This window comes from Sphaerodactylus townsendi, linkage group LG02, assembly GCF_021028975.2.
Source record: "Sphaerodactylus townsendi isolate TG3544 linkage group LG02, MPM_Stown_v2.3, whole genome shotgun sequence".
Lineage (NCBI taxonomy): Eukaryota > Metazoa > Chordata > Lepidosauria > Squamata > Sphaerodactylidae > Sphaerodactylus > Sphaerodactylus townsendi.
In genome coordinates, this window is record NC_059426.1 from 69,925,950 (window position 1) to 69,936,727 (window position 10,778).

The 10,778-nt window shown below is 74.9% G+C and overlaps 1 protein-coding gene across 1 annotated transcript; it reads left to right on the forward strand.

Annotated features, from left to right (window-relative positions):
• The first annotated feature begins 1,177 nt into the window (after positions 1 to 1,177).
• Positions 1,178 to 1,945, forward strand: LOC125426846 (olfactory receptor 4S2-like). The gene has a single exon (XM_048485649.1). It carries the CDS (start codon positions 1,178 to 1,180, stop codon positions 1,943 to 1,945), a length of 768 nt encoding a protein of 255 aa, XP_048341606.1.
• The last annotated feature ends 8,833 nt before the right edge of the window (positions 1,946 to 10,778 follow it).

The following is a 10,778-nucleotide window of genomic DNA, read 5'->3' on the forward strand; positions in this document are numbered from 1 at the left end:
AATTCTGTATTCAGTTTGCTAATACTCTTGGCTCCCCACCCCCTTTAAATAAATCCTTAAGAAGAAGCGGAAGAAGAGTTTGGATGTATTTCTCTGTGGTGCCCCTGGTGCGCTGGAACATTCTCCCTCTGGAGGTCTGACTCTGAATGAGTTTAGGCGCCTGGCCCAGACCACCCACTGAACCTGTGCATATGGGTGACCCCTTCTAGGAGGTGCCTCCTTCCCCCTGCCCTCCCCTTACACTCCCTTTTATTTTTGGTACCTATACCAGCTCTCTCCTGGTTTTAACCCCAGCCCCAGCCTAAATGCTGAAATTTGCTGGGGTGCGTTCTCGGTGTGTTGATGTTTATGTATTTTTAGGAGGGGGGCTAGGGCGGTGGGTGAGGACAATGTATTAAGATGGTTTTATATGTTTGTATTTGATGGTGTTTTTATGATTGTATCTTGTCCAGGGACTTTGGTGAGGGGCACGAAATAAAGACACAGAAAAGAAATAAATAAATAATTTGCTTTCAAAACAAGTGGAGTCTTGTAGCACCTTAAAGACTAAACACATTTATTATGGCATGAGCTTACATGAGCTTTCTTTCATGCATCTATAGAATATACATTTGGTTATCTAAAATGCCGAGATGAGGTACTACAGGGGGAAAAATGTACCTAAAGCAGATAGCTGTAGCAGATAGTGGCTTCATTGTCTCACTTTAGAACTTATAGAGGATTAGTCTACATATGCAGCAGTTGGTAAAGTTCAGAGGACAGTACCACTTGAGTCTGTGGATGGGAAATCATGTTTTTGAATGCTTGTCTATGTAAAAAAAACCCATAGCAAGCAGAAAATCGATACAGTAAAGAGGGTCTGGTGTAGACCAGGGGTCTGCAACCTGCGGCTCTCCAGATGTTCATGGATTACAATTCCCATCAGCCCCTGCCAGCATGGCCAATTGGGAATTGTAGTCCATGAACATCTGGAGAGCCGCAGGTTGCAGACCCCTGGTATAGAACCTTTCTTCCACCTGTGTTTGTCTGAAATAGTACTTCCCAACACACCACCTCAGAATTCTACCATCTCAGTCTGCTGTAGGTTTAGAATTAATCACCAACAATAGATGGGAAAAATTAAATATATTTATTACTTGTTATTGCAGGTCATCTAGACATGCATCACACCTTGACGATGAACAACATAAGCAATGTGACTGAATTTGTCCTCTTGGGCCTTACCCATAATGAAGAATTACAGAAAGTTTGTTTTGTGCTGTTTTTGTTCTTCTATTTAATAATAGTGTTGGGAAACTCCCTTATAGTTGTCACCATAATTTTCAGCTCTCGCCTGAACTCTCCAATGTATTTTTTCCTCAGCTACTTATCTTTTGTGGACATCTGCTATTCCTCTGTTACAGCCCCCAAAATGATTGCAGACTTCCTTGTTGAGAAGAAAACCATTTCTTTCGTTGGTTGTATAGCACAGCTCTTTGGGGTTCATTTCTTTGGATGTACGGAGATTTTCATCCTCACGGTGATGGCATATGATCGATACATTGCAATTTGTAAACCTCTCCATTATATGACCATTATGACCAGACAAATTTGTGGCCAGATGATGGCAGCCTCCTGGGTCGGAGGTTTCATGCATTCCATGGTGCAAACTCTTATTGTTACTCAGCTTCCTTTCTGTAGACCCAATGAGATTGACCACTATTTTTGTGATGTCCACCCTTTACTGCAACTGGCATGCACAGATACATATATTGTTGGTATCATAGTGGTTGCTAACAGTGGGATGATTGCTTTGAGCTGCTTCTTCATCTTGGTTGTGTCATATATTGTCATCTTGGTATCCCTAAAATCTCATTCTTCAGAAGGGCGCCGAAAAGCTCTTTCTACTTGTGCATCCCATGTCATAGTGGTGATTTTATTTTTTGGGCCATGCACCTTTACCTAAGAACATAAGAGAACATAAGAACAAGCCAGCTGGATCAGACCAGAGTCCATCTAGTCCAGCTCTCTGCTACTCGCAGTGGCCCACCAGGTGCCTTTGGGAGTTCACATGTAGGATGTGAAAGCAATGGCCTTCTGTGGCTGTTGCTCCCGAGCACCTGGACTGTTAAGGCATTTGCAATCTCAGATCAAAGAGGATCAAGATTGGTAGCCATAAATCGACTTCTCCTCCATAAATCTGTCCAAGCCCCTTTTAAAGCTATCCAGGTTAGTGGCCATCACCACCTCCTGTGGCAGCATATTCCAAAACACCAATCACACGCGTTCGTGAAGAAGTGTTTCCCTTTTATTAAGGTTCTAATTCTTCCCCAGCATTTTCAATGAATGCCCCTGGTTCTGCAGTATTGTGAGAAAGAGAGAGAAAATTTCTCTCTGTCAACATTTTCTACCCCATGCATAATTTTATAGGACTTCCAATCATATCCCCTCAGACGTCTCCTCCTCCAAACTAAAAGAGTCCCAAACTCGGCTTTGCAGCCTTTCCTCAAGTAAGAGAAGGTGCTAACGCAGTCCCTCAATCATCCTCGTCAGCCTTCTCTGCAATCTCTTTTTCTATCTCTTCGCTAATATCCTTTTTGAGATGATGCTGCGACCAGAACTGAACACAGTACTTCCAAGTGCGCGCTCGCACCACAGCTTTATATATAAGGGCATGACAATCTTTGCAGTTTTATTCTCTCAATTCCTTCTCCTAATTATCCCCAGCATAGAGTTTGCCTCTTTTTTCACAGGCTGCCACATACACATTGAGTTGACATTCCCATGGAACTATCAACTAAGACGCCCAAATCCCTTTCCTGGTTCAGACTGGATAGCACTGACCCCTGTAAGCGTGTATGTGAAGTTTGGATTTTTTGCCCCTATGTGCATCACTTTTGCATTTTTTGCTACATTGAACTGCATCTTGCCATTTCTTAGCCCACTCACCTAATTTATCAAGGTCCGCTTGGAGCTCCTCGCAATCCTTTGTGGTTCTCACCACCCTACATAATTCTGGTAGGGTCATCTGCAAAAAATCCTTGGCCACCACGCTACTCCACCTACTTCCAGGTGGTCATTTTATGAATAGGTTAAAGAGCACCTGGTCCCAATCTCACGGATCCTTGGGGGACACTCACTCCCTACATCTCCAGCATTGTGAGAATTTCCCATTTACACCCACTCTCCTTGCTTCCCCTGTTTCTCCAACCAGTTTTTTAAATCCATAGGAGGGACTTCCCCTCTTATTCCTTCCATTGCTTGAGTTTTTCTCAATAGTCTCTGGTGAGGAACTTTTGTCAAAAGCCTTTTGGAAATCCAAGTAGAACCAATGTCCTACTGGTTCCCCCCCTTATCCACATGCCTGTTTACATCCCTCAAAAAGAACTCTAGGTAAGCTCTTTGTAAGACAGGATTTGTGCCTCTGCAAAAAGCCATGCTGACTCTCTTTCTCAGCAGGTCTTGCTTTTCTACATGTTTTATAATTTTTATCTTTAATGACAGATTCTACTAATTTACCACGTGGAACAGATGTGTCAAACTGACTGGCCTGTAACTTCCCGGGTCCCCCCTAGATCCTTTCTTAAAGATTGGTGTGACATTGGCCATCTTCCAGCTCTTCAGGGGATGGAGCCTGGATTTCAAGGATAAGTTGCATATTAAAGTGAGAAGATCAGCAATTTCATGCTTGAGCTCTTTAAGAACTCTTGGGGTGAATGCAATGATCTGGGCCAGGGATTTGGTAACATTTAGTTTATCAATGGCTGCCAGAACTTCTTCCTTTGTCTACCACTATCTTTGTTTAGTTCCTCGGATTCTCAGGGCCTCCTAAGAAGCTTGGTTCAGGTGCAGGAATGTTCCTCACCTCCTCTTGAGTGAAGACATGATGCAAAGAATTCATTCAGCTTTTCTGCAATCTCCTATGTCATCTTTTTTAGCACACCCTTTGTTTCCTTTTGTCATCTAACGGGCTCTTACCGCTTCCCTTGCTGGCTTCCTGCTTTTGATGTACTTGAAGAACTGTTTGTTGCTGGTTGGGGGGGGGGGTGGGGGGGGGGGGGGGTGGGGGGGGGGGGGGGTGGGGGGGGGGGGGGGTGGGGGGGGGGGGGGGTGGGGGGGGGGGGGGGTGGGGGGGGGGGGGGGTGGGGGGGGGGGGGGGTGGGGGGGGGGGGGGGTGGGGGGGGGGGGGGGTGGGGGGGGGGGGGGGTGGGGGGGGGGGGGGGTGGGGGGGGGGGGGGGTGGGGGGGGGGGGGGGTGGGGGGGGGGGGGGGTGGGGGGGGGGGGGGGTGGGGGGGGGGGGGGGTGGGGGGGGGGGGGGGTGGGGGGGGGGGGGGGTGGGGGGGGGGGGGGGTGGGGGGGGGGGGGGGTGGGGGGGGGGGGGGGTGGGGGGGGGGGGGGGTGGGGGGGGGGGGGGGTGGGGGGGGGGGGGGGTGGGGGGGGGGGGGGGTGGGGGGGGGGGGGGGTGGGGGGGGGGGGGGGTGGGGGGGGGGGGGGGTGGGGGGGGGGGGGGGTGGGGGGGGGGGGGGGTGGGGGGGGGGGGGGGTGGGGGGGGGGGGGGGTGGGGGGGGGGGGGGGTGGGGGGGGGGGGGGGTGGGGGGGGGGGGGGGTGGGGGGGGGGGGGGGTGGGGGGGGGGGGGGGTGGGGGGGGGGGGGGGTGGGGGGGGGGGGGGGTGGGGGGGGGGGGGGGTGGGGGGGGGGGGGGGTGGGGGGGGGGGGGGGTGGGGGGGGGGGGGGGTGGGGGGGGGGGGGGGTGGGGGGGGGGGGGGGTGGGGGGGGGGGGGGGTGGGGGGGGGGGGGGGTGGGGGGGGGGGGGGGTGGGGGGGGGGGGGGGTGGGGGGGGGGGGGGGTGGGGGGGGGGGGGGGTGGGGGGGGGGGGGGGTGGGGGGGGGGGGGGGTGGGGGGGGGGGGGGGTGGGGGGGGGGGGGGGTGGGGGGGGGGGGGGGTGGGGGGGGGGGGGGGTGGGGGGGGGGGGGGGTGGGGGGGGGGGGGGGTGGGGGGGGGGGGGGGTGGGGGGGGGGGGGGGTGGGGGGGGGGGGGGGTGGGGGGGGGGGGGGGTGGGGGGGGGGGGGGGTGGGGGGGGGGGGGGGTGGGGGGGGGGGGGGGTGGGGGGGGGGGGGGGTGGGGGGGGGGGGGGGTGGGGGGGGGGGGGGGTGGGGGGGGGGGGGGGTGGGGGGGGGGGGGGGTGGGGGGGGGGGGGGGTGGGGGGGGGGGGGGGTGGGGGGGGGGGGGGGTGGGGGGGGGGGGGGGTGGGGGGGGGGGGGGGTGGGGGGGGGGGGGGGTGGGGGGGGGGGGGGGTGGGGGGGGGGGGGGGTGGGGGGGGGGGGGGGTGGGGGGGGGGGGGGGTGGGGGGGGGGGGGGGTGGGGGGGGGGGGGGGTGGGGGGGGGGGGGGGTGGGGGGGGGGGGGGGTGGGGGGGGGGGGGGGTGGGGGGGGGGGGGGGTGGGGGGGGGGGGGGGTGGGGGGGGGGGGGGGTGGGGGGGGGGGGGGGTGGGGGGGGGGGGGGGTGGGGGGGGGGGGGGGTGGGGGGGGGGGGGGGTGGGGGGGGGGGGGGGTGGGGGGGGGGGGGGGTGGGGGGGGGGGGGGGTGGGGGGGGGGGGGGGTGGGGGGGGGGGGGGGTGGGGGGGGGGGGGGGTGGGGGGGGGGGGGGGTGGGGGGGGGGGGGGGTGGGGGGGGGGGGGGGTGGGGGGGGGGGGGGGTGGGGGGGGGGGGGGGTGGGGGGGGGGGGGGGTGGGGGGGGGGGGGGGTGGGGGGGGGGGGGGGTGGGGGGGGGGGGGGGTGGGGGGGGGGGGGGGTGGGGGGGGGGGGGGGTGGGGGGGGGGGGGGGTGGGGGGGGGGGGGGGTGGGGGGGGGGGGGGGTGGGGGGGGGGGGGGGTGGGGGGGGGGGGGGGTGGGGGGGGGGGGGGGTGGGGGGGGGGGGGGGTGGGGGGGGGGGGGGGTGGGGGGGGGGGGGGGTGGGGGGGGGGGGGGGTGGGGGGGGGGGGGGGTGGGGGGGGGGGGGGGTGGGGGGGGGGGGGGGTGGGGGGGGGGGGGGGTGGGGGGGGGGGGGGGTGGGGGGGGGGGGGGGTGGGGGGGGGGGGGGGTGGGGGGGGGGGGGGGTGGGGGGGGGGGGGGGTGGGGGGGGGGGGGGGTGGGGGGGGGGGGGGGTGGGGGGGGGGGGGGGTGGGGGGGGGGGGGGGTGGGGGGGGGGGGGGGTGGGGGGGGGGGGGGGTGGGGGGGGGGGGGGGTGGGGGGGGGGGGGGGTGGGGGGGGGGGGGGGTGGGGGGGGGGGGGGGTGGGGGGGGGGGGGGGTGGGGGGGGGGGGGGGTGGGGGGGGGGGGGGGTGGGGGGGGGGGGGGGTGGGGGGGGGGGGGGGTGGGGGGGGGGGGGGGTGGGGGGGGGGGGGGGTGGGGGGGGGGGGGGGTGGGGGGGGGGGGGGGTGGGGGGGGGGGGGGGTGGGGGGGGGGGGGGGTGGGGGGGGGGGGGGGTGGGGGGGGGGGGGGGTGGGGGGGGGGGGGGGTGGGGGGGGGGGGGGGTGGGGGGGGGGGGGGGTGGGGGGGGGGGGGGGTGGGGGGGGGGGGGGGTGGGGGGGGGGGGGGGTGGGGGGGGGGGGGGGTGGGGGGGGGGGGGGGTGGGGGGGGGGGGGGGTGGGGGGGGGGGGGGGTGGGGGGGGGGGGGGGTGGGGGGGGGGGGGGGTGGGGGGGGGGGGGGGTGGGGGGGGGGGGGGGTGGGGGGGGGGGGGGGTGGGGGGGGGGGGGGGTGGGGGGGGGGGGGGGTGGGGGGGGGGGGGGGTGGGGGGGGGGGGGGGTGGGGGGGGGGGGGGGTGGGGGGGGGGGGGGGTGGGGGGGGGGGGGGGTGGGGGGGGGGGGGGGTGGGGGGGGGGGGGGGTGGGGGGGGGGGGGGGTGGGGGGGGGGGGGGGTGGGGGGGGGGGGGGGTGGGGGGGGGGGGGGGTGGGGGGGGGGGGGGGTGGGGGGGGGGGGGGGTGGGGGGGGGGGGGGGTGGGGGGGGGGGGGGGTGGGGGGGGGGGGGGGTGGGGGGGGGGGGGGGTGGGGGGGGGGGGGGGTGGGGGGGGGGGGGGGTGGGGGGGGGGGGGGGTGGGGGGGGGGGGGGGTGGGGGGGGGGGGGGGTGGGGGGGGGGGGGGGTGGGGGGGGGGGGGGGTGGGGGGGGGGGGGGGTGGGGGGGGGGGGGGGTGGGGGGGGGGGGGGGTGGGGGGGGGGGGGGGTGGGGGGGGGGGGGGGTGGGGGGGGGGGGGGGTGGGGGGGGGGGGGGGTGGGGGGGGGGGGGGGTGGGGGGGGGGGGGGGTGGGGGGGGGGGGGGGTGGGGGGGGGGGGGGGTGGGGGGGGGGGGGGGTGGGGGGGGGGGGGGGTGGGGGGGGGGGGGGGTGGGGGGGGGGGGGGGTGGGGGGGGGGGGGGGTGGGGGGGGGGGGGGGTGGGGGGGGGGGGGGGTGGGGGGGGGGGGGGGTGGGGGGGGGGGGGGGTGGGGGGGGGGGGGGGTGGGGGGGGGGGGGGGTGGGGGGGGGGGGGGGTGGGGGGGGGGGGGGGTGGGGGGGGGGGGGGGTGGGGGGGGGGGGGGGTGGGGGGGGGGGGGGGTGGGGGGGGGGGGGGGTGGGGGGGGGGGGGGGTGGGGGGGGGGGGGGGTGGGGGGGGGGGGGGGTGGGGGGGGGGGGGGGTGGGGGGGGGGGGGGGTGGGGGGGGGGGGGGGTGGGGGGGGGGGGGGGTGGGGGGGGGGGGGGGTGGGGGGGGGGGGGGGTGGGGGGGGGGGGGGGTGGGGGGGGGGGGGGGTGGGGGGGGGGGGGGGTGGGGGGGGGGGGGGGTGGGGGGGGGGGGGGGTGGGGGGGGGGGGGGGTGGGGGGGGGGGGGGGTGGGGGGGGGGGGGGGTGGGGGGGGGGGGGGGTGGGGGGGGGGGGGGGTGGGGGGGGGGGGGGGTGGGGGGGGGGGGGGGTGGGGGGGGGGGGGGGTGGGGGGGGGGGGGGGTGGGGGGGGGGGGGGGTGGGGGGGGGGGGGGGTGGGGGGGGGGGGGGGTGGGGGGGGGGGGGGGTGGGGGGGGGGGGGGGTGGGGGGGGGGGGGGGTGGGGGGGGGGGGGGGTGGGGGGGGGGGGGGGTGGGGGGGGGGGGGGGTGGGGGGGGGGGGGGGTGGGGGGGGGGGGGGGTGGGGGGGGGGGGGGGTGGGGGGGGGGGGGGGTGGGGGGGGGGGGGGGTGGGGGGGGGGGGGGGTGGGGGGGGGGGGGGGTGGGGGGGGGGGGGGGTGGGGGGGGGGGGGGGTGGGGGGGGGGGGGGGTGGGGGGGGGGGGGGGTGGGGGGGGGGGGGGGTGGGGGGGGGGGGGGGTGGGGGGGGGGGGGGGTGGGGGGGGGGGGGGGTGGGGGGGGGGGGGGGTGGGGGGGGGGGGGGGTGGGGGGGGGGGGGGGTGGGGGGGGGGGGGGGTGGGGGGGGGGGGGGGTGGGGGGGGGGGGGGGTGGGGGGGGGGGGGGGTGGGGGGGGGGGGGGGTGGGGGGGGGGGGGGGTGGGGGGGGGGGGGGGTGGGGGGGGGGGGGGGTGGGGGGGGGGGGGGGTGGGGGGGGGGGGGGGTGGGGGGGGGGGGGGGTGGGGGGGGGGGGGGGTGGGGGGGGGGGGGGGTGGGGGGGGGGGGGGGTGGGGGGGGGGGGGGGTGGGGGGGGGGGGGGGTGGGGGGGGGGGGGGGTGGGGGGGGGGGGGGGTGGGGGGGGGGGGGGGTGGGGGGGGGGGGGGGTGGGGGGGGGGGGGGGTGGGGGGGGGGGGGGGTGGGGGGGGGGGGGGGTGGGGGGGGGGGGGGGTGGGGGGGGGGGGGGGTGGGGGGGGGGGGGGGTGGGGGGGGGGGGGGGTGGGGGGGGGGGGGGGTGGGGGGGGGGGGGGGTGGGGGGGGGGGGGGGTGGGGGGGGGGGGGGGTGGGGGGGGGGGGGGGTGGGGGGGGGGGGGGGTGGGGGGGGGGGGGGGTGGGGGGGGGGGGGGGTGGGGGGGGGGGGGGGTGGGGGGGGGGGGGGGTGGGGGGGGGGGGGGGTGGGGGGGGGGGGGGGTGGGGGGGGGGGGGGGTGGGGGGGGGGGGGGGTGGGGGGGGGGGGGGGTGGGGGGGGGGGGGGGTGGGGGGGGGGGGGGGTGGGGGGGGGGGGGGGTGGGGGGGGGGGGGGGTGGGGGGGGGGGGGGGTGGGGGGGGGGGGGGGTGGGGGGGGGGGGGGGTGGGGGGGGGGGGGGGTGGGGGGGGGGGGGGGTGGGGGGGGGGGGGGGTGGGGGGGGGGGGGGGTGGGGGGGGGGGGGGGTGGGGGGGGGGGGGGGTGGGGGGGGGGGGGGGTGGGGGGGGGGGGGGGTGGGGGGGGGGGGGGGTGGGGGGGGGGGGGGGTGGGGGGGGGGGGGGGTGGGGGGGGGGGGGGGTGGGGGGGGGGGGGGGTGGGGGGGGGGGGGGGTGGGGGGGGGGGGGGGTGGGGGGGGGGGGGGGTGGGGGGGGGGGGGGGTGGGGGGGGGGGGGGGTGGGGGGGGGGGGGGGTGGGGGGGGGGGGGGGTGGGGGGGGGGGGGGGTGGGGGGGGGGGGGGGTGGGGGGGGGGGGGGGTGGGGGGGGGGGGGGGTGGGGGGGGGGGGGGGTGGGGGGGGGGGGGGGTGGGGGGGGGGGGGGGTGGGGGGGGGGGGGGGTGGGGGGGGGGGGGGGTGGGGGGGGGGGGGGGTGGGGGGGGGGGGGGGTGGGGGGGGGGGGGGGTGGGGGGGGGGGGGGGTGGGGGGGGGGGGGGGTGGGGGGGGGGGGGGGTGGGGGGGGGGGGGGGTGGGGGGGGGGGGGGGTGGGGGGGGGGGGGGGTGGGGGGGGGGGGGGGTGGGGGGGGGGGGGGGTGGGGGGGGGGGGGGGTGGGGGGGGGGGGGGGTGGGGGGGGGGGGGGGTGGGGGGGGGGGGGGGTGGGGGGGGGGGGGGGTGGGGGGGGGGGGGGGTGGGGGGGGGGGGGGGTGGGGGGGGGGGGGGGTGGGGGGGGGGGGGGGTGGGGGGGGGGGGGGGTGGGGGGGGGGGGGGGTGGGGGGGGGGGGGGGTGGGGGGGGGGGGGGGTGGGGGGGGGGGGGGGTGGGGGGGGGGGGGGGTGGGGGGGGGGGGGGGTGGGGGGGGGGGGGGGTGGGGGGGGGGGGGGGTGGGGGGGGGGGGGGGTGGGGGGGGGGGGGGGTGGGGGGGGGGGGGGGTGGGGGGGGGGGGGGGTGGGGGGGGGGGGGGGTGGGGGGGGGGGGGGGTGGGGGGGGGGGGGGGTGGGGGGGGGGGGGGGTGGGGGGGGGGGGGGGTGGGGGGGGGGGGGGGTGGGGGGGGGGGGGGGTGGGGGGGGGGGGGGGTGGGGGGGGGGGGGGGTGGGGGGGGGGGGGGGTGGGGGGGGGGGGGGGTGGGGGGGGGGGGGGGTGGGGGGGGGGGGGGGTGGGGGGGGGGGGGGGTGGGGGGGGGGGGGGGTGGGGGGGGGGGGGGGTGGGGGGGGGGGGGGGTGGGGGGGGGGGGGGGTGGGGGGGGGGGGGGGTGGGGGGGGGGGGGGGTGGGGGGGGGGGGGGGTGGGGGGGGGGGGGGGTGGGGGGGGGGGGGGGTGGGGGGGGGGGGGGGTGGGGGGGGGGGGGGGTGGGGGGGGGGGGGGGTGGGGGGGGGGGGGGGTGGGGGGGGGGGGGGGTGGGGGGGGGGGGGGGTGGGGGGGGGGGGGGGTGGGGGGGGGGGGGGGTGGGGGGGGGGGGGGGTGGGGGGGGGGGGGGGTGGGGGGGGGGGGGGGTGGGGGGGGGGGGGGGTGGGGGGGGGGGGGGGTGGGGGGGGGGGGGGGTGGGGGGGGGGGGGGGTGGGGGGGGGGGGGGGTGGGGGGGGGGGGGGG

Excerpts from the sequence above, each read along its gene's own strand:
- LOC125426846 (XM_048485649.1), top strand. The coding sequence starts at position 1,178 with ATGAACAACATAAGCAATGTGACTGAATTTGTCCTCTTGGGCCTTACC.